The sequence below is a fragment of the Phyllobates terribilis genome, unplaced genomic scaffold (assembly GCF_046119375.1).
Source record: "Phyllobates terribilis strain yellow unplaced genomic scaffold, ASM4611937v1 Scaffold_1__5_contigs__length_1240528914, whole genome shotgun sequence".
NCBI lineage: Eukaryota > Metazoa > Chordata > Amphibia > Anura > Dendrobatidae > Phyllobates > Phyllobates terribilis.
This window is the reverse complement of record NW_027362761.1, coordinates 710583112-710606639: the sequence shown is the minus strand read 5'-3', so window position 1 is coordinate 710606639 and position 23528 is coordinate 710583112. Positions and strand designations below refer to the sequence as shown.

Genomic DNA, 23528 nt, shown 5'->3' with positions numbered 1-23528 from the left:
GCAGGAGTTTTTTGTTAATTATTCTAATTTACTGAGATAATGAGTTTTGTGTTTTCTTTGGCTGTAAGCCATAATCATCAACATTAACAGAAATAAACACTTGAAATTGATCACTCTGCTTGGAATGACTCTATATAATATATGAATTTCACTTTTTGTATTGAAGAACTGAAATAAATTAACTTTTTGATATTCTAATTTAGGGAGAAGCACTTGTACAATCACAAACTCATGCAAGCTTCCAATTAAGTTTAGTACATCCATTAGACAAACAGAATATTATCCATGTATACAAAGCTGGTAGTCATTCTTAGTTGATGGAAAGTCAGTGACGCTCATAGTTTCAACAGTTTTTAACAGAAATCAAAGGCATGGAGGGGAGACATGGAACAGAATCATGCAACCTCTATTTAACATAGTAATAATTTAAAAAGGAGTCTGTCACCCTCAAATTGCCAATTAAACTGCATAAACATTGATAAAAAGAATTGCAGCCAGTATAAAAATCATATCAGTGATATATAGCTTAACTTAATATTTAAAATCCATTATTATACAAATGAAGGCGCTTCGGTGCACCCTTCCATTTCCATATTAAAGTCAGTTCCTGGTCTTGATTGACAGTGCTCCGTTGGTAAGACTGTACACTATCTAAAATCAGTCTGCTTGTCTGCACTTGCACACCAAAACTGGAGAAGTACAGCAGCACGCTCCAAGGGTCGGTGCAGGAACGCACACAATATGGCTGCAGGTGCGTTCTGACACCCGGCTTCTGCCTGTCTGCAGCTGCTGCTACATGCACCTAAAGTGTAGCCAGAGGCTTCATTGTGCAGGAAAGGGCACTGGGACTTGCACCTGCTCTCTGCTAACTTCAATGCCCCTCCAGTGAAGTCACTCGAGTGGCGGCCAAAGACTGACACGAACCAGATGTCAGAGCGCACCCATAGCCACATTATGTGTGCACCCTCACTGACACTTGGGAGCATGCCGCTGACGCTCATCCAGTGTCAGTGCGCTAACAGAGATACGCAAACTGATTTTAGATAGCATTTGCTCTTATCAACAGAGCAAATCATCTGCCCATCAAGAAAAGGTACTGGGCTTTAATATGCAAATAAGACGGCATAACTGGGAACCAAGGCATAGGCCATGCCAAGGACGCATGGAAGGGCCCAATTGATTGTGATTACACAGGACTGATAAGAGCAGCTTGTCAGGTGGTGACAGAGAGGGGGATGGGAGATGAGCCGCTAACTGTTGTATATAAATCAATGGGCTGTAGAGAGGTGACTGGGATGGCAACTTCTCTCCAGGAATGTAGCTACTGCCAGGGTCTGGTGGTCAAGCTCAGTGGAAATAAGCTGTACACTGTGCAAGACAAAAGCTCTCATTGCAGGAGAATGACAGAAGATTAAAAAAGCAAGTCTTGCTTTCTTTCCATACTGTCTAAATAATGCAATTTAATAACTTGAAAATACCTCTTTAAGCCTGGGTTCACATGAGTGCTAACACTTCCAATTTTCTGTGCATACTAATAGACAATTTAAAATGACAGTGCTGGGTCCATCACTTGATAGAGAGCCCCCACACCTGACGGACCCTTCATACCTTCTCGCAGCATTTAAGATCTTTGTCATAGTGACTGTCATTTTACCAGGGAAAAAAAAAAGATATCCTGTGCCATTTTTTCCAGTAAATATTGTGTAGACTATGACAAAGGCTCCAAACACTACCGAACATATACTGCATGATCCCTCAGGAGCGGGCGTTACAAGCTGCTTTACCCTGGGTTTTGGGGATTTGAGACACTCCTCACCTCATCAGAACAAGTCTATCGGAAAGTAGGGTGGAATTTCTCAGACCACTACAGCAAAGTGTGTATAGATTAATCTGAGAAGCCATTTTATAGAAATAGAGAGAGAAATGGAAGTCTGTGAAACCATGCAAGAAACGTTAAAGGAAAAGCACAAGGTATTTTATAAATGCATTTCTCAAGACCTAGTCATTAACTGATGCAGTCACTTACAAGTAGGTTGACTGACTCAATCACATCCAGAAACACTTCATTTTTTCTATATTTTATTCCCTCTGATCTCCAAGAGACAGCATTGGTGACTGTGGCAGGAGGGCGAGGAGCTCCAGTTTCCAGCTTGTGTCCTTCTTGAGTGATGTATCTGCACAAATAAGACAAATACATACACATTTCTAAACAAATGTTCTAAAAACTTCCTTCTCACATCAAGCTTGTGTCGCAGACGAAATAATTGCGCTTTAGAGAACCCAAATAGTAATGAGAATTGTTCAAATACCAGCTTTAATTTCTTCAAGACAAATAGTTCACAGACAATATAATATTTACACTGTAGAAAAAACACTGTTGTAAAAACTTTCAAAAAGGTGAAATCCACTTAATATGGATCTTCTGAAAGCCACAGATATCTGTATGAGATTAAATCTGGAAAGGCTACACTTGGATCCCCAGCAATTTCACTGTATTCAAGTCAGTGGAGCTTTGTTTAGTGTCAGATTTCAAGAAAATGAAATATTATAACCTAAAGAGCAGAGACTATCGAAGCATAGTGTAGTCGCTTGTATCTGATAAGTACTGCTGGTGTAAGCTCAAAAATGTTTTCAATCAATTTGATCTTATTTGTGCACTGGAGACAGTATCCATTGTTAATTATACAGTGCTCACAAGACGGCAGTTTCCCAATATGTGAGGGTCTGAGGTGTGGGATGTGCATCTATATGTACATTAGGGTGACGGAGTTCTATAGAAAAAAATAAAAATGTGTTTTATTCAAAGTCTCACCCCCTATAATTGTTACACATAATGATCTCTAATATCTTTAACCTCTTTATGACATGGAACGTAGTAGTACGCCCCACGTCATAACCCCATGTTCAGCGCGGACTCCGGCGCTGAGCCCGCACTTTACCGGGCACATGATAGATGATCTATACAGCTGACATGTGCCAGCAACAGCCGCGGGTGGAATTGCGATCCACCCGTGGCTGTTAACTAGTTAAAAGCCGCTGTAAATCTATGACAGCGGCATTTAACTCGCGCAAACTGGATTTGTGTCACTTGTCCCGCCCATCAGCAACCCCGTCACATGATCGCAGGTCACCGATGGGTTGGCATAACAACCCAGGGTCTGCAGAAGACCCCTGTGGTTGCCACTGCCAGGTTGCTATGAGCGCCACCCAGTGGTCGGCGCTCATAGCAAGTGAGCAAATCTGCTACACACAGACGATCTGCTCATCGCCTGTGTGTAACAGAGGCGATCAGACAGCTGCTGCTTCTAGTCTCCCATGGAAACTATTGAAGCGTGCAAAAAGTGTAAAAAAAAGTGTTTTAAAAAATATATAAAAAGTTTAAATCACCCCCCTTTCGCCCCATTCAAAATAAAACAATAAAAAAATCACACCCACACAAATTTGGTATCGCCGTATTCAGAATCGCCCGATCTATCAATATAAAAAAATAATTAATCCGATTGGTAAACGGCATAACGAGAAAAAATTCTAAATGCCAAAATTACGTTTTTTTGGTCACCGCAACATTGCAATAAAATGAAATAACGGGCGATCAAAACATCGGATCTACCCCAAAATGGAATCAATAAAAACATCAGCTCAGCGCACAAAAAATAAGCCCTCACCCGGCCCCAGATCCCGACAAAATGGAGATGCTAAGGGTCTTGGAAAATGGCGGGTTTTTTTTTTTGTTATTTTGTTGTTGTTTTTTTTATAGCAAGTTTTGGATTTTTTTTTCACCACTTAAATAAAAAAGAACCTATACATGTTTGGTGTCTACAAACTCGTAATGACCTGAAGAATAATAATGGCAGGTCAGTTTTAGCATTCAGTGAACATGGTAAAAAAAAACAAAAAAAAAACAACCCTGTGGAATTGCATTTTTTTTTTTGCAATTTCACGGCACTTGGAATTTTTTTCCCATTTTCTAGTACACCATATGGTAAATCGGGTGATGTTGTTCAAAATACAACTTGTCCCGTAAAAAATAAGCCCTCACACGGCCATATTGACGGAAAAATAAAAAAGTTATGGCTCTGGGAAGAAGGGGAGCAAAAAAAAAGAAAATGCAAAAACTGAAAATGCTCCGGTCATGAAGGGGTTAAAAAAATATATCAATATTGAATTGTACCTGTCTGACACAAAGGAAGACCACATGGCTTGGATCCACAGGGGGTCTTCCTGTAGCAACTCAGCTGGTGGGGGTGTAAATCCTTGGCTTGAAGCTGTCTAGGTGAGATATTTGTCACTCACTGTCTCTTGCCCCCCCCCCCCTACTCCCCCAGATGCAAAAGTGTCCAGTTACAACTCCACACTGATGGGCTGGATGACTTCCTGAAGTCTGTGGAAGATAGTGGCCACTTTAGGGAGATAGACGGGATCTGGCCTAAAGATCACTCTGTTGTCCAGGATCTGTGTAAATGGCAAGGCTATAGACAGGGCCTGAATGTCACTAATTCTCCTGGCCAAGGTTAAAGCTATCAGTAAAGCTGTCTTAAGGGAGAGGTTTTTGAGAGTTGCTGACTCCATTGGCTCAAAAGGCACGCTAGTTAAGGCCGTAAGAACCAGATTTAGGTCCCAAGGGACCAAGCTATTTTTAACAATAGGTCTGGATCTGAAAGCTGCCTTGATAAAACGAGAAATCCAGTAGTTACTTGCTAGATCGCAGCTATACAGGGCGCCCAGGGCAGATACCTGAACTTTTAGGGTGCTGGTGGACAACTAGCTCAATACCTTTCTGCAGAAATTCTTGGATTTTCCCAATTGGTGCCCCCTCGCCAACTCTAGACCCTGAGAAGGATAAGAATTTATTCCAGGTTCGGGAATAAATCCGGGTTGTAACTGGCTTTCTGCTCTGCATCAGGGTAGTTATTAGATTTTGGGAAAACCCTTTTTGTTTCAGCAACGACTCTTCAAGTTCCATGCCGTCAAGTGGAGGCCCACTGCTTGAGGATGGGATATCGGCCCCTGGAAGAGGAGATCCGGAACCTCGGGAAGGACCCAAGGGTTGGAGATAGACATGCTCCTCAAGCACGAGAACCAGGGTCTCTTGGGCCAGAAGGGTGCGATCAAAAGAACCCTCGTCTGGTCTTCCCTGATTTTTCTTATGACCCTGGGAAGTAGTAACAGCGGGGGAGGAGGGGGGAAGTCATATGCCAGGCTGAAGTTCCAAGGTACCAGGAGAGCGTCCACCGCCAATGGATTTTCTTTTGGGATTCAGAGAACTGAAGATTTTTGTCTTACGATTCAGCTTAGTGGCAAATAAGTCTACTACTGGAGACCCCCATCTTCGGACTATTTGGGTAAAGATCTCCTGATTTAGTTCCCATTCCCCTTGCAACAGAGAATAGCGGCTGAGGTAATCCGCTCTGGAGTTTTCTGCTCCCCTTACATGGAGGGCCGTCAAGGAAAGGAGATGACTTTCTGCAATCTGAAAGAGATGATCTGTCAGTCATCAGTGATCTTGACCTTGTACCCCCTGGTGGTTCACATAAGCTACTGTAACTTGATCTGAGAGAACCTTAATGTTTTGACCTTGGAGGGAGCCTAAGAAACAATTCACCGCCTTATCCACTGCCAGAAGTTACTTTGCATTGGAGGAAAGGTTCTTCTCGTTATCTGACCAGGTGCCCTGAATCACCATATCCCCCAGGTGGGCTCCCCACCTCCTGGAACTAGCGTCTGTGGTGATTATCCTAGTAACCTTAGGTGCCCAGGGAATCCCTTGGGATAGATTTGCCTCATCCTGCCACCATTGTAAGGGTTTCACTGACCGAGATGATAAAGAGAAAATTGCTTCTAAGCGCCCTTTAAGAGAAACTTAATTATGTAACACAAATCCCTGGAATGGCATTGTGCCCATAGAACCCATGAGTAACGTGAGGGTACCCAACAGGGTCATTGCTCCTCTAAGGGACATGACCAGATTGGCTATGGCTTTCTCCACCTGGATCTTAATCCTTTGTATTTTAGTTTCCGGAAGGTAACATTTTTGAGCTACTGAATCCAGCATAATCCCTAAAAATTGTTGAACCCTTGAGGGTACCAACTTGGATTTTTCTAAATTCAGCACCCAGCCCAGATTTTTAAGGATGGACATCACCGCCTTTAGGTGTTTTTTACATTAGTAGGTCGAATTCCCTCCCACTAAAAAATCATCCAGATAAGGAATAATTAGAATATCATGTTCCCGGATATGAGCCATAACTTCTGCCACTACTTTAGTAAACACCAGAGGGGCTATGGCAAGACCGAATGGCAGGACCCTGAACGGAAAATGTTTTATTTCTCCCTCCATAATTATGGCCACCCTCAGGTATCTTTGATATTCTTCAAGTATAGGAAAGTGATAGTACGCATCCTTAAAATCCAAGACTACCATGTCACACCCAGAAAAAAGTAATTTTATTGTCAAACTAATGGACTCCATTTTAAATGTGCGAACATTCAAGAACCTATTTAGGGCTTTCAGGTTAATAATAGTTCTAAAGGAACAGTCTGGTTTATAAACCAGCAAGAGGGGAAGAGTAGAACCCCAACCCTTTTTCTGCCGCTGGGACCTCCACCGGGACTGCCTTCTGCACTAAATCCATCACCTCTTTTTATAGGGCTAGTTGTTCTTTCTCAGAGGAACAGACCGGGGTCAAGATGGATCGCCTGGAATTCAAACCTCAGACCCGAACCCATCAGATCAAGGATCCAGTTACTGGCTGAAATATTTGTCCAGGCAGGTAAGAAGCCCAACAGCCTCCCCACTACCTGGCCTAAGAGTCATTGACTCGGCTTCCGGGGTCCCTGGGAAGAAGAACCGAACAGAAGCCCTTAATCTTTGGGCCTGCGATCCTCCCACTTGTCTTGTTCTTTTTGCAGTCTTTCACAGACAAATATTCTTTTGTGAAATGAGCATCCACAGGTCCACATGAATAGACTAGGGCAGTGATGGCGAACCTTTTAGAGACCGAGTGCCCAAACTGCAACCCAAAACCCACTTATTTATTGCAAAGTGCCAACACGGCAATTAAACCTGAATACTAAGGTTTTAGTTTAGAACAAACAACTCATACAGAGAGCGGGTGGGCAGCAGAGTAAGCAGGCATATCAGAGAGCAGGCGGGGGGGGGGGGGCGCGACACAGAGCAGGCGGGGGGGGCGACACAGAGCAGGCGGGGGGGGGCGACAGAGCAGGCGGGGGGGGCGACAGAGCAGGCGGGGGGGCGACAGAGCAGGCGGGGGGGGGGCGACACAGAGCTGGCGGGGGGGGGCGACAGAGCAGGCGGGGGGGGGGCGACACAGAGCAGGCGGGGGGGGCGACACAGAGCAGGCGGGGGGGGGCGACACAGAGCAGGCGGGGGGGGCGACACAGAGCAGGCGGGGGGGCGACAGAGCAGGCGGGGGGGGCGACACAGAGCAGGCGGGGGGGCGACAGAGCAGGCGGGGGGGCGACACAGAGCAGGCGGGGGGGGGGCGACACAGAGCAGGCGGGGGGGGGGCGACACAGAGCAGGCGGGGGGGGGGCGACACAGAGCAGGCGGGGGGGGCGACACAGAGCAGGCGGGGGGGGCGACACAGAGCAGGCGGGGGGGGGCGACACAGAGCAGGCGGGGGGGCGACACAGAGCAGGCGGGGGGGCGACACAGAGCAGGCGGGGGGGCGACAGAGCAGGCGGGGGGGGCACACAGAGCAGGCGGGGGGGGCGACAGCAGGCGGGGGGGGCGACACAGAGCAGGCGGGGGGGGCGACACAGAGCAGGCAGGGGGGGGCGACACAGAGCAGGCAGGGGGGGGCGACACAGAGCAGGCGGGGGGGGCGACACAGAGCAGGCGAGGGGGGCGACACAGAGCAGGCGGGGGGGGCGACACAGAGCAGGCGGGGGGGGCGACAGAGCAGGCGGGGGGGCGACACAGAGCAGGCGGGGGGGGGCGACACAGAGCAGGCGGGGGGGCGACACAGAGCAGGCGGGGGGGGCAACAGAGCAGGCGGGGGGGGCCACACAGAGCAGGCGGGGGGGGGCCACACAGAGCAGGCGGGGGGGGGCCACACAGAGCAGGCGGGGGGGCGACAGCAGGCGGGGGGGGCGACAGAGCAGGCGGGGGGGCGACAGAGCAGGCGGGGGGGCGACAGAGCAGGCGGGGGGGCGACAGAGCAGGCGGGGGGGCGACAGAGCAGGCGGGGGGGCGACACAGAGCAGGCGGGGGGGCGACACAGAGCAGGCGGGGGGGCGACACAGAGCAGGCGGGGGGGCGACACAGAGCAGGCGGGGGGGCGACACAGAGCAGGCGGGGGGGCGACACAGAGCAGGCGGGGGGGCGACACAGAGCAGGCGGGGGGGGCGACACAGAGCAGGCGGGGGGGGGCGACACAGAGCAGGCGGGGGGGCGACACCGAGCAGGCGGGGGGGCGACACAGCAGTTGTCTCCCAGGTCCCCTTAAGAAAGGTAACGGCTTTTCTGTCCAAAGGGTCCTTGAGGACTCCCATATCATGAAAGGGAAGGGATGACTTCCTAGATGCTTTTGTTATTGCCACATCAAGTCTTGGGGCTTTCTCCCAAAAGGATGAGGCTGAGTCCTCAAAGGGGTATTTCCTTTTAAAGGAAGGAGGGAGAGAGCCCTTTCTGTCCACTCTTTCCCACTCTCTTCGTATCAGGCCCTGAACCCTATCATGAACCGGAAAACATTTTCTTTTTCTTTGCTCTAGGCCCCTGAACATGAAATCCTGGAAAGATTTCTATGGACTAGTGTCCATAATACCCATAGTCATACGCACTGCTTTAAACATCAATTTCATTTAATGGGAAACAATGTCACCCTATCTGAGGATGAGGAAGAAGAGACGTCAGACGTCCGAAACCGGGGAACTCTCCAAATCAGCAACTTCCTTCCTCTTTCCTTTTTTTAGAGCGCGCCTTGCTGATCTCGGATTTGACTAAGGATTTTAGTTCTGATGAAAAACTAGGGGTCTCATCTGCCAGAGTCTGGTTGATACAGGACTGACACAGCCTTTTTGGGCATGAGTCCGCTAACAGGGCTTTACACAATGTACATTCCTTGTGCCTAGTTTTGGTGACGCACTTCTTCCCCTAGTAAGAGATAATAATAGGGTGTCCCTTCTTGTCTAAGTGAACTTTCTTGAAGATCCCTTACCCATAAGACTCAAATGGCTGGTACCGGTTTGGAGAAAGGATCTTTCTCAGCTGGAAGATCGTCCCTGGAGGCTGCAGATTCATCTATTATTATTATTATTTATTATTATAGCGCCATTTATTCCATGGCGCTTTACATGTGATAGGGATATACATAACAAAAGCATTTACATAATCTTAACAAAACGAGTCAGCGACTGGTACAGGAGGAGCGAGGACCCTGCCCGCGAGGGCTCACGTTCTAGAAGGGATGGGTGAGGATACAGTAGGTGAGGGTAGAGCTGGTCGTGCAGTGGTGTTTACTGCAGGTTGTAGGCTTGTCGGAAGAGGTAGGTCTTCAGGTTCCTTTTGAAGGTTTCCACGGTCGGCGAGAGTCTGATATGTTGGGGTAGAGAGTTCCAGAGTAGGGGGAAAGCACGGGAGAAATCTTGTATACGATTGTGGGAGGAGGAGATAAGAGGGGAGTAGAGAAGGAGATCTTGTGAGGATCGGAGGTTGCGTGCAGGTAAGTACCGGGAGACTAGGTCACAGATGTATGGGGGAGACAGGTTGTGGATGGCTTTGTATGCCATGGTTAGGGTTTTGAACTGAATTCTCTGGGCAATGGGGAGCCAGTGAAGGGATTGACAGAGAGGAGAGGCCGGGGAATAGCGGGGGGACAGGTGGATTAGTCGAGCAGCAGAGTTTAGGATAGATTGGAGAGGCGCAAGAGTGTTGGAAGGGAGGCCACGGAGCAGGAGGTTGCAGTAGTCGAGGTGGGATATGATGAGGGCATGCACTAGTGTTTTTGCAGAGTCTTTGCTGAGGAATGCATGGATCCGGGAGATGTTTTTGAGTTGGAGTCGGCAGGAGGTGGAAAGGGCTTGGATATGTGGCTTGAAGGAGAGATCAGAGTCCAGGGTTACTCCAAGGCAGCGAGCTTGTGGGAATGGGGAGAGTGAACAGCCATTGACGTTGATGGATAGGTCGGATGGGGGATGTGAATGAGAGGGTGGAAAGATGATGAACTCTGTTTTATCCATGTTGAGTTTTAGAAATCTGTCGGAGAAGAAGGATGAGATGGCGGACAGACATTGTGGAATTCTGGTTAGTAGGGAGGAGATATCGGGTCCAGAGAGGTAGATCTGTGTGTCGTCAGCATAGAGGTGATACTGAAAACCGTGAGACTCTATGAGCTGTCCCAGGCCAAAGGTGTAGATGGAGAAGAGCAGAGGTCCTAGAACTGAACCTTGGGGGACACCGACAGATAGGGGGCGAGATGAGGAGGTGGTGCGTGAGTGGGAGACGCTGAATGTCCTGTCGGTTAAGTATGAGGAGATCCAAGATAGAGCCAAGTCAGTGATGCCAAGAGATGAGAGAGTCTGGAGTAAGAGGGAATGGTCCACTGTGTCAAAGGCAGATGACAGGTCCAGAAGGAGGAGGATGGAGTAGTGTCGCTTGGATTTGGCGGTTAGTAGGTCGTTGGTGACTTTGGTCAGGGCAGTTTCAGTCGAGTGATGTGGTCGGAAGCCAGATTGCAGGCGGTCGAAGAGGGAGCAGGAGGAGAGGTGGGAGGACAGTTCAAGGTGGACATGTTGTTCTAGAAGTTTTGAGGCAAAGGGGAGGAGTGATATGGGGCGGTAGCTAGTCAGAGAGGAAGGGTCAAGGGAGGGCTTTTTGAGGATGGGTGTGATTGCGGCATGTTTGAAACATGAGGGGAAGACTCCGGTTGTTAGTGACAGATTGAAGAGGTGGGTTAAGGTTGGGATGAAGACTGTGGTAAGGTTAGTGATGAGGTGGGATGGGATTGGGTCAAGTTCGCAGGTGGTGAGGTGTGATCTATCCTGCTGGAGCTATGGTGACTGGACCTGCTTGCAGATCTATGCCTTTCCGAGGTCCGGTTACCTCCGCTCCCCCCGAAGGTGCAGATTCTCCTGGGGCTTCCCAAGTTGCCGCTCAGATGGTGATGGCGGCGGCTGCTGTTGCTGCTCACTCTCTGTCTCCATTTGGAATATGGGTCAGAAGTAGCTGGAAAGGACAGGACTGTGGTGCCAGACCTAATTTATAAATGCAGCAGCCCATTTCATTTTTTTTTTTTTTGTTACTCAAGACTGGGCGTTTCCCACCTCCCCCGTCAGATAGCAGGTGCGCTGCTCACCGGCGCGTCACCTGAAGTGGTAAGGAGGCCAAAACCGAGCCCTCTACTCTCAGCAGAGTCCTGAGGTGCGAGGTAGCCATACCACGGAGGAGGAAATCCCGGAAGCCACAGCCATGACGCTGGAGCTGCAGAAACTCCAGACGGGCGCCGCTCAACAGCTCCTCCAACAACTACGGTGACATCCCCCCCTGGGTGCACCGTAGCCAGGATCCAGAGCCAGCCTGACGGCCAGCAGGAATCGTCAATCTTCGACAGGTAAGCCTGTTACAGGTTCCCCATCAAGGACAGGAAACCAACAGGCGGAGAGGGGTGCCGCCCTTTTTAAACCTGTAGGTTTCCTGTCCTTGGTGGGCGAATCCTCTCTCATGATACCGTGATACTTTTAGAAAACCTCATATATTTGATGTCAAAACATCTGTAAAAACTCATATCATAAAATGAAATAAGCAAATAAGTAGCATAGTAAATAACGTAAATAGAAACATGAAAAATAATACCACAATTGCTATTTTTGTTAATCTCCCTTTAAAAAAATATCTGAGAATGACAAAATTATTATTTTTTTTTTTTTAAATGTACATGATTTTTTTTGTGTGTAAAAGTAATGAAAGAAATATATAACTTAGGTATCACTGTAACATCAGTGAACCGCAGAATAAAATTAACGTGTTAATTACACTACACAGTGAAGGTTGTAAAAGTAGAATAAAAATTTTTTTTTAGATTATTCTTTTTTTTGTCAACCTTCCTACCAAGAAATGCAATATGAGAGTATGAAAAATCCAAGAAAAATAATGAAGTCTGAATCTTGCATCTGTTTGGCATCCATTTTAACACTTAAACAATTCTACAAGGCCAAGTACAGTTTACTATGTTAATGGATGGTATCCATATGGCATCCTTTTTTTCTTCTCTTTTTAGGGGGGAGGGCCGTGGGGGGAGAGAATTTATTGAAAACTATGACAAGTCTCACCCAAAAAATGGTTGCTGATATTTTTGCCACACAGTGTGTTGGTCCACATGGAAAAATGTTTGTGTGAACTATCAAACTGATTAATACTAGTCTGTGCCGGCGTGCGGTCCATTTTCCAGAACCAAAAAACTACGCATGAAAGCACCCACAAGGCATTCAAAAAGTTATTTGCACCCAATATAAAAAAAAAATAAGAACCCATTCCCCGGCAGCAGCATGCATTCAGACTATATGGCTCAGTTCACATGTTTGGGGTCCTTTTTTTAAGATCAAGTTTTGCATCTATTCTAAAATTTACGCCAATCAGATCCCATAAAAATCAGTGGGATCAAACTGCTTCCATTGGTATAATTGATGCAATGGTTCACTTAGGCTGTGTGCCCACGTAGCGTTTTTCAAGCGTATATGCTGCGGAATTTCCGCAGCGTAAAAGCTTGAAAAACGCATGTAGATCCGCACCCCATGGTCCCCAATGGCATTCCGCAATGTCAATGCCCATGCTGCGGATTTTTCCGCAGCGTATATGCTGCAGTCAAAAATCCGCAGCATGTTCATTAATTTTGCGGAAGCGCTGCGGAATCAATGTGCGGATGGTACCCAAGTCTGGAGGAGAGGAGACTCTCCTCCAGACCTGGGTACCAAAGAACCTGTAAAAAAAAGAATAAAATAAAGTTTATACTTATCTTCTGATGTTTTCCCTCCGTCGCGCTGTTGTCTGAAGGACCTGCCACGTCATTGAGTCATGTGACCCACCACATGACTCAATGACGTCACCGCAGGTCCTGCACACAACAGCGTGAGCCGCTCAAGACTCCGGACGGGGCAGAGAATGCATCAGAAGGTGAGTATAAAGTTTATTTTTTTATTTTTTACCATTCTGAACAAGTTGTCAAGCACTTTTCCAAGTGATGCTTGGAGAAGTGCTTGATAACCCGCATGCGGAAATGCATGCAAAGACGCCTCACAAACGCTTCTACCTGGCGGGAAAACCGCATGTAATATCCGCATGCGATTTTCCCGCCAGGGAGAAGCGTAAAAAATATGCTTCAGGTCCGCAACGTGGGCACATAGCCTTATTCCTTTAGTCTGTTCCTAAAAAGGACAAAAGGGGATTATCTCTCAATACAAAGAATACAATGTTCACCAAAACAAACACTTGAGGAGAACCAACAGGTCCTATTTTAAGTAAACCTTCTAAACAGACAAGCTTGTTAATACTCACTCTTGCAAAATTTTGCTATCAGTAGTTTGTGGGTAGCCAAAATCCATTAATTCATCTAGCAACTCGTATATTATAACAAAATTGTCCCGGATACTTTCTTCTTCTAATTCTTTGAAATATTCAGAAAATACCTGCAGCAACAAGAATATACTAATTAAATGTCCAAAAGGCACATACAATGCATTATCATTCAACTTTAGAATGCAATTTTTGATGCAGTTTTTGGTTCAGTTTTGTGACCAGAGGCAGGAGTGCATTCAGCAGGAAGAATTATAGGTTATGTGCAAGATGGGAGGTGTTTTTTTTGTTGTTTTTTTTTTTTTTTTAAAATGAGACCAAATGGGTTATCCAGGATTATTTCATTTTTTTTTTTTTACTACAGACCTAAGAACAAACAGGCAGGTAGTTGCTAACCACATGCCTGTTGTGTCCGGCACGGATCTCTACCGGAACAGACCGATGACAGACCGCTCCGGCCAGTGCTTTAGCGGCTTCTGCTGATGACACGTCAACAGAGCAAAGGCTTCTCTTATGCTCAGTTCTGTTGATGATCAGCATGAAGACGGCAGTCACGCCATATCAACAGAGCAGCCTGGAAGAAGAAGAGCTGCAGCTCTGTTGATGTGCAGAAGTTGAATCACCCACAGGAGCGGTCGGTGACCGCACTGTCCAGGCGCAGGATAGAACAAGCAGTTAGTAACCTCTGTTAGCAACTACCTGCATGTTCATTTGTAGGAACATAGTTTAAAAAATAAATAAATAATAGTCCTGGACCACCCCTCTAAGGAAACTCTCCTTTAGCTATGTACACATGTTGTGGTTTTTTTCATTCAAATTAAAAGCTGATTTTTACAGTACCAGCAAAAGCTGAGATTACAGACATCTCATGTACACACTTGTTTTTTTTTACTGACTGAATTGGAAAATAGCTGCATTTTTGAAAACTACAGCATGCCAATTCTTTCAGCGTTTTTTCACCCATAAAAACAATGAGTAAGAACAAAAAAAGCAGCAAACACGTAGCTATCAGTTTTTGCAGCTTTTTTGTTGAAAAAATGCAGCACAGCAGTATGTGAAACACATTCATTTTTGTGATTTCCCAAGTTTAAACCATAATGTCTTGGTGTCCCCACATAAGCATGGTTGTTAGTATTAGTAGTTTAATTTGATTAGTGATGTGTTAAAGTAAACAATGTCGGACCAACTCAATGTCCTACCAACTCAATGCCCTTCCATGTGTGAAAGTGTCCTACCAACGCAATGCATGACCAATGTGTTAAAGTAAACGCTCCTACCAACTTCGTTCCCTACCAATATGTGAAAGTAAACAGTGCCCTACTAACTCAATGACCTACCAATGTGTGAAAGTAAACCGTGTCCTACCAACTCAGTTCCGTACCAATGTGTGAAAGGAAGTTGTCCTACCAAGTCAATGCCCTACCAAAGTGTGAAAGTGTCCAACTAACTTCATTCCCTACCAATATGTGAAAGTAAACAGTATTTTTTAGGAACTCAAATGAACCTTTAAAGTGCATCGTTCACTGACCTGCCTCCTATTTTACATAATGCATCTAGTAGTGTGGGGCTAGGTAAAATAGGAGGTAGGTCAGTGGAGGCACAGTGAGCTGTCATAAGAGAATACAGATGAATATGTAAGCAGAGCACCAGATAGAGCCCCCCCACAGTCCCACCCCAAAACACGGGCATATCATCTCCAAACTGAAAGTAAAGCTTACATAAGAACCACAGGATGGATTTCATCAACCCAGGTATCATTTTAATCAGTGTAATGTCACACAGCTGACAGTGTATGTAGTTAACTGAGCACAATCCTGCTGACAGGTGCGCTTTAAGTTCAGAATAGTCACTATTTTTTCAGACATAAATAACTTTTCCCACTAAATAATTTGATCAAATTGCCCTTTTGTCCAAAAATGTTTTATGGTTTCACATACATCTTGGTAAAACACTTTGCATTGCTAATGCTTGCATGGTGAAAACAAAGCTGAAATTTGGGATCCTGAAAAATAGCGCAAAAAGGCAGCAAGAAAAGCAGCAAAAAAGTCAGCAAAACCTGCATTTTGTCTGCAGCTTTTTAACTGCCAAGAGATGAGGTTTTGGCTGCGAAAAAACAACACAATATTAACATAGCCATTGGAAAGTTTTTGGATTTTTTTTTCTGAAGGCTTTTTAGCAGCCTTCTGATTGGACAGTGCCTACTTTGGAGCAAATTCCATCAGGAGCCACTTTGAAGAAGTGACACACACTCTTATTTCCCACCAGACATTTTACAAAACCTGAAAAAAACCAAACACACTCAAAAGAATGTATATATAAACAGCAAAGTGGTTTTACAATAGAAATGAACAGGAAGAGTCTATTAAGCATTTTTAAAGAAATTGTGGAGAGGTTTTTACAGTGGATACACTCAAATAAGCCTCAGTATGCACATAGCCATCATTTTTCCCATTCCTTTACTATAAACATCTAACTTTGTCCAACATGCGAGTCTAGAATAAAGCATATCCTCTGAGGAGCGCACAATTAACCCCTTAAGCCCCGCGGGTGGTTTGCACGTTAATGACCGGGCCAATTTTTACAATTCTGACCACTGTCACTTTATGAGGTAATTACTCTCGAACGCTTCAACGGATCCCCCTGATTCTGAGATTGTTTTTTCGTGACATATTGTACTTCATGATTGTGGAAAAATTTCTTCGATATCACTTGCGTTTATTTGTGAAAAAAACGGAAATTTGGCGAAAATTTTGAAAATTTTGCAATTTTCAAAATTTGAATTTTTAAGCCCTGAAATCAGAGCGATATGTCACACAAAAGAGTTAATAAATAACATTTCCCACATGTCTACTTTACATCAGCACAATTTTGGAACCAAAATTTTTTTTTGTTAGGGAGCTATAAGGGTTAAAAGTTGACCAGCGATTTCTCATTTTTCCAACAAAATTTACAAAACCATTTTTTTAGGGACCACATCACATTTGAAGTCACTTTGAGAGGTCTTTATGACAGAAAATACCCAAAAGTGACACCATTCTAAAAACTGCACCCCTCAAGGTGCTCAAAACCACATTCAAGAACTTTATTAACCCTTCAGGTGCTTCACAGGAATTTTTTGAATGTGGAAGAAAAAAATGAACATTTAACTTTTTTCACAAAAATGTTAATTTAGACCCAATTTTTTTTATTTTCACAGGGGTAACAAGAAAAAATGGACCCCAAAATTTGTTGTGCAATTTCCCCTGGGCACGCAGATACCCAATATTTGGGGAAAAAATACTGTTTGGGCGCACGGCAGGGCTCGGAAGGGAAGGAGCGCTATTTGACTTTTTGATTGTAAAATTTGCTTGAATAATTAGCGGACGCCATGTTGTGTTTGGAGAGCCCATGTGTGCCCAAACTTTGGAGCTCCCCCACAAGTGACCCCATTTTGGAAACTAGACCCCCCAAGGCACCTTTCTAGATGCATAGTGAGCACTTGGAACCCCCAGGTGCTTCACAAATTGATTCGTAACAATGAAAAAGTGAAAAAAAAAAACACTTTTTCATTTTTATGAATCAATTTGTGAAGCACCTGAGTGTTCCAAGTGCTCACAATGCATCTAGATAGGTGCCTTGGGGGGTCTAGTTTCCAAAATGGGGTAACTTGTGGGGGAGCTCCAATGTTTGGGCACACAGCGGCTCTCCAAACGCAACATGGTGTCGCTAACAATTTGAGCCGATTTTCCGTTAAATTTGTTAGAGGACACCATGTTGCATTTAGAGAGTCCCTGTGTGCCCAAACATTGGAGCTCCCCCACAAGTGACCCCATTTTGGAAACTAGACCCCCCAAGGCACCTATCTAGATGCATAGTGAGCACTTGGAACCCCCAGGTGCTTCACAAATTGATTCGTAACAATGAAAAAGTGAAAAAAAAAACACTTTTTCATTTGTATGAATCAATTTGTGAAGCACCTGAGGGTTCCAAGTGCTCAGTATGCATCTAGATAGGTGCCTTGGGTGGTCTAGTTTCCAAAATGGGGTCACTTGTGGGGGAGCTCCAATATTTGGGCACACAGCGGCTCTCTAAATGCAACATGGTGTCCGCTAACAAATTTAACGCAAAATTGGCTCAAATTGTTAGCGACACCATGTTGCGTTTGGAGAGCTGCTGTGTGCCCAAACATTGGAGCTCCCCCACAAGTGACCCCATTTTGGAAACTAGACCCCCCAAGGCACCTATCTAGATGCATAGTGAGCACTTGGAACCCCCAGGTGCTTCACAAATTGATTCGTAACAATGAAAAAGTGAAAAAAAAAACACTTTTCATTTTTATGAATCAATTTGTGAAGCACCTGGGGGTTCCAACTGCTCACTATGCATCTAGATAGGTGCCTTGGGGGGTCTAGTTTCCAAAATGGGGTCACTTGTGGGAGAGCTCCAATGTTTGGGCACACAGGGACTCTCTAAATGCAACATGGTATCCGCTAACAAATTGAATGGAAAATCGGCTCAAATTGTTAGCGGACACCACATTGCGTTTGGAGAGCTTCTCTGTGCCCAAACTTTGGAGCTCCCCCACAAGTGACCCCATTTTGGAAACTAGACCCCCCAAGGCACCTTTCTAGATGCATAGTGAGCACTTGGAACCCCCAGGTGCTTCACAAATTGATTCGTAATAATGAAAAAGTGAAAAAAAAAACACTTTTTCATTTTTACGAATCAATTTGTGAAGCACCTAGGGGTTCCAAGTGCTCACTATGCATCTAGATAGGTGCCTTGGGGGGTCTAGTTTCCAAAATGGGGTCACTTGTGGGGGAGCTCCAATGTTTGGGCACACAGGGACTCTCTAAATGCAACATGGTATCCGCTAACAAATTGAATGGAAAATCGGCTCAAATTGTTAGCGGACGCCACATTGCGTTTGGAGAGCCCCTCTGTGCCCAAACTTTGGAGCTCCCCCACAAGTGACCCCATTTTGGAAACTAGACCCCCCAAGGCACCTTTCTAGATGCATAGTGAGCACTTGGAACCCCCAGGTGCTTCACAAATTGATTCGTAATAATGAAAAAGTGAAAAAAAAAACACTTTTTCATTTTTACGAATCAATTTGTGAAGCACCTAGGGGTTCCAAGTGCTCACTATGCATCTAGATAGGTGCCTTGGGGGGTCTAGTTTCCAAAATGGGGTCACTTGTGGGGGAGCTCCAATGTTTGGGCACACAGGGACTCTCTAAATGCAACATGGTATCCGCTAACAAATTGAATGGAAAATCGGCTCAAATTGTTAGCGGACGCCACATTGCGTTTGGAGAGCCCCTCTGTGCCCAAACTTTGGAGCTCCCCCACAAGTGACCCCATTTTGGAAACTAGACCCCCCAAGGCACCTTTCTAGATGCATAGTGAGCACTTGGAACCCCCAGGTGCTTCACAAATTGATTCGTAATAATGAAAAAGTGAAAAAAAAAACACTTTTTCATTTTTACGAATCAATTTGTGAAGCACCTAGGGGTTCCAAGTGCTCACTATGCATCTAGATAGGTGCCTTGGGGGGTCTAGTTTCCAAAATGGGGTCACTTGTGGGGGAGCTCCAATGTTTGGGCACACAGGGACTCTCTAAATGCAACATGGTATCCGCTAACAAATTGAATGGAAAATCGGCTCAAATTGTTAGCGGACGCCACATTGCGTTTGGAGAGCCCCTCTGTGCCCAAACTTTGGAGCTCCCCCACAAGTGACCCCATTTTGGAAACTAGACCCCCCAAGGCACCTTTCTAGATGCATAGTGAGCACTTGGAACCCCCAGGTGCTTCACAAATTGATTCGTAATAATGAAAAAGTGAAAAAAAAAACACTTTTTCATTTTTACGAATTAATTTGTGAAGCACCTAGGGGTTCCAAGTGCTCACTATGCATCTAGATAGGTGCCTTGGGGGGTCTAGTTTCCAAAATGGGGTCACTTGTGGAGGAGCTCCAATGTTTGGGCACACAGGGACTCTCCAAATGCAACATGATATCCGCTAACAATTTGAGCCGACAATTTGTTAGCGGATATCATGTTGCATTTGGAGAGTCCCTGTGTGCTCAAACATTGGAGCTCCCCCACAAGTGACCCCATTTTGGAAACTAGACCCCCCAAGGCACCTATCTAGATTCATAGTGAGCACTTGGAACCCCAGGTGCTTCACAAATTGATTCATAAAAATGAAAAAGTGTTTTTTTTTTCACTTTTTCATTTTTACGAATCAATTTGTGAAGCACCTGGGGGTTCCAAGTGCTCACTATGCATCTAGAAAGGTGCCTTGGGGGGTCTAGTTTCCAAAATGGGGTCACTTGTGGGGGAGCTCCAAAGTTTGGGCACAGAGGGGCTCTCCAAACGCAATGTGGTGTCCGCTAACAATTTGAGCCGATTTTCCATTCAATTTGTTAGCGGATACCATGTTGCATTTAGAGAGTCCCTGTGTGCCCAAACATTGGAGCTCCCCCACAAGTGACCCCATTTTGGAAACTAGACCCCCCAAGGCACCTATCTAGATTCATAGTGAGCACTTGGAACCCCAGGTGCTTCACAAATTGATTCATAAAAATGAAAAAGTGTTTTATTTTCACTTTTTCATTTTTACGAATCAATTTGTGAAGCACCTGGGGGTTCTAAGTGCTCACTATGCATCTAGATAGGTGCCTTGGGGGGTCTAGTTTCCAAAATGGGGTCACTTGTGGGGGAGCTCCAATGTTTGGACACACAGGGGCTCTCCAAACGCAACATGGCGTCCGCTAACAATTTGAGCCGATTTTCCATTCAATTTGTTAGCGGACACCATGTCGCGTTTGGAGAGCCCGTGATGTGCCTAAACAGTGGAGCTCCCCCACAAGTGTCCCCATTTTGGAAACTATACCCCTCAAAGATTTTATTAAGGTGTATAGTGAACATTTTGAACCCAGAGGTACGGCACATTATTTGTTTACATTAGGTCATCATATTGAATAAGTTTTCATTATTCTTGAGCGCAAGTGCTCGCTACTTGAGTTTGCATCGGGTACTCAGGTATGCACCATGTACAGCGTGTGCTCGAGTGACATGCTCGAGTCCCTGCTCCGCATGTTTCACGGTTATTAGACACCCAAAAAAAAACATGCGGGGATCGCTCGTGCATGGCAGGCAATCCCCGTAAAGTTTTTTGGCCGCGAAGCATATGGGGCAGAGACTCGAGCATGTCACTCAAATACCCACGATACTAAATGCATACCAGAGCACCCGATGCAAACTCAAGTAGCGAGCACTTGCTCTCAACACTAGTCGCCATATCGTCATCTTTTTTTCTTACTTTTGAAAAAAATCCCAACCCCAGCCCTAACCCTAGCACAACCCTAGCCCCAGCACAACCCTAGCCCCAGCACAACCCTAGCCCCAGCACAACCCTAGCCCCAGCACAACCCTAGCCCCAAACCCAGCCCTAACCCTAGCCCAATCCTAACTCAAGAGTTTATTTTTGACGCCGTTCCTTGTGCGGTATAAGTGATTAGACGACTTTATTCTTCGGGTCGGTGTGATTACAGCAATGCCAGAATCATATGGGGTTTTTATGACTGACAGCTGTCACACACTAAAAGACGCATTTTTTGTAAAATCTAGTTTTTGCATCGCCATATTTTGAGAGCTATAATTTTTCCAAATTTTGGCAGACAGTCATGTGACGGCTCGTTTTTTGCGGGATGACTTGACGTTGTTATTGGTGCCATTTTCAGGCACGTGACATTTTTTGATCGCTTTCTATTCCGATTTTTGGGAGGCAGAATAAACAAAAACCAACAATTCAGGAATTGTTTTTTTTTTTTTTTTTTTATTCTGTTCCGCGTGTGGTAAAATTGATGAGGCAGCTTTACTCTTCGGGTCAGTACGTTTACAGCGGTACCACATTTGTATAATTTTTCTATGTTTTGGCGCTTATACACAATAAAAGCTATTTTATAGAAAAAAATATTTTTTAGTATCGCTTTATTCTGAGAGCTATAACTTTTTTATTTTTCGGCTGATGGAGCTATATGGCGGCTTGTTTTTTGCGGGACGAGATGACGTTTTCAGCGGTATCATTTTTATTTATATGCGTCTTTTTGATCGCGTGTTATTCCACTTTTTGTTTGGCGGTATGGTGATAAAGCATTGTTTTTTGCTTGTTTTTTTTTTTTTTTTTTTTACCGTGTTCACTGAAGGGGTTAACTAGTGGGACAGTTTTATAGGTCAGGTTGTTCCGGACGCGGCGATACCAAATATGTGTACTTTTATTGTTTTTTTTTTATTTTTTTTATAATAATATTTATTGATGGGTACATTATATTTTTATTTTTGGTGTATTATTTTTTTTATTTTTTTATAATATTTTTGCACATTTTTTTTTTTTTTTTTTTTCCACTTTCACACAGTTTATACACTTTATTACTTTGTCCCACTCTGGGACTTTCACTTTTTTTTTTCTGATCGCCTGCATGGCACAGGAATGGAGCACCATCCCTATGCCATGAAGGCTGTCAGAAGTGCACAGTGTGAAGATTGCTTGGAGATGCACTGCGCATGTCCAAGCAATCTTCCTGCTCTCTGGTGACCCGGATGTTGTCATGACGACATCGGGTCGTCATGGCAACACCCGGGAAGCCTTTGCAGACTGCGCTGGAAGCCGGAAGAGGAGGTGAGTATCGGCGATCACCTCCCCTTGCCCCCGCAATGCCGCGATCGACTTCGATCGACTTCGATCGCAGCATCGCGGGGGTTAATGTGCTGGGAGCGGTGCGTGACCGCTCCCTGCACATAGTACCGGGTGTCAGCTGTGACAATCAGCTGACACCCGGCGGCGATCGCGCCCGCACAGCCTGTGTGCGCGCGCGATCGCCATGACGTACTAATACGGGTCTGGCTCTTAAGTCCCAGGGCACAGACGCGTATTAGTACGTCAGATGTTATTAAGGGGTTAAAGGGATTTTCCTATGAACAAAAGTTAACTTTACTCAATAGATCTTGGAATAATAATAAGTTCCACAATTGGATGTGTTTAAATAAAATGTTCCTGTGCTGAGATAATCTTATAAATGTGCCCCAGCTATGTACTCTGTAATGGCCGTTTCTAACCACGTAGGAACATGGTCTCATCATACTACAGCTCCTGCGCAAGGGGATAAAAAGAAGAGAGTATACAGTCATTACAGCAGGGGATCGCAAATGATTCTCTCTTTGAAGTAAAACTTTGTTTAAAAACAGGCAGTGAAAATCTTTACCTCACAAAAAGAATCATCTGTGATCCCGTGCTGTCCTGTCTGTATACTCTTTTGCTTCCTCCCCTGCCCAGGAGCTGTGGTATGATCAGACCATGTTCCTGCACGGTCAGACACAGCCATTACACAGTACACAGCAGGGGCACATTTATAAGATTATCTCAGCACAGGAATATTTTATTTAAACACATCCAATTGTGGAACTTATCATTATTCCAAGATCTATTGAGTAAAATGAACTTTTGTTCGCGGGAAAACCCCTTTAAATGGCAGCTAACATTTCTGGGGTGCTTCTGTAATTATAACTGGACACAACGGGATTTACATCTCTCAGAATAAGTCTATCATGTCACGGCAGTACTGGAGCCTTTAGGCTTGTAATCTCAGACGGAGATTTTATTTAAATGATAAAAATTAGATTTTTTTTTTCTTTTGGACCTTTCTAAAAAATGGTGTTTACAATGAAATTGTTATTATTGTCAATTGTATAGCCAGTAGTGTAGTGGTTTACATGAGAATATATACAGTAGTTCCCCGATACACTATATTAATGGTATCGCTGTGCATCAGTTGTGCCATGCAGTAGTGTTGCAAAGCCATCACTGTCAAAATAAAAAATCTGTAATAAAAACAGCACAGTCAGCTTGAAGAAACAGATAAATAACTCAGATATGCACTCTGGTGAATAAAAAAAAAAATAAGTATTCCTTTTCAATCTACTTTTTTTTTTCCTCTATAAAACAATGTTTTACATT

At 45.0% G+C, this 23528-nt stretch overlaps 1 protein-coding gene across 2 annotated transcripts in view; it reads right to left on the bottom strand.

Annotated features, from left to right (window-relative positions):
* LOC141273940 (AP-1 complex subunit mu-1) overlaps positions 1 to 23528 on the bottom strand; it is a 161457-nt gene that overhangs the window by 78094 nt on the left and 59835 nt on the right. For both annotated transcript variants that reach the window (XM_073686262.1, XM_073686263.1), the window contains exons 4-5: positions 13511 to 13641; positions 2027 to 2174 (exon numbers count right to left, since the gene is read on the bottom strand). In XM_073686262.1, the coding sequence (XP_073542363.1) occupies positions 2027 to 2174; positions 13511 to 13641 (279 nt within the window). The remainder of the gene's footprint in view (positions 1 to 2026; positions 2175 to 13510; positions 13642 to 23528) is intronic.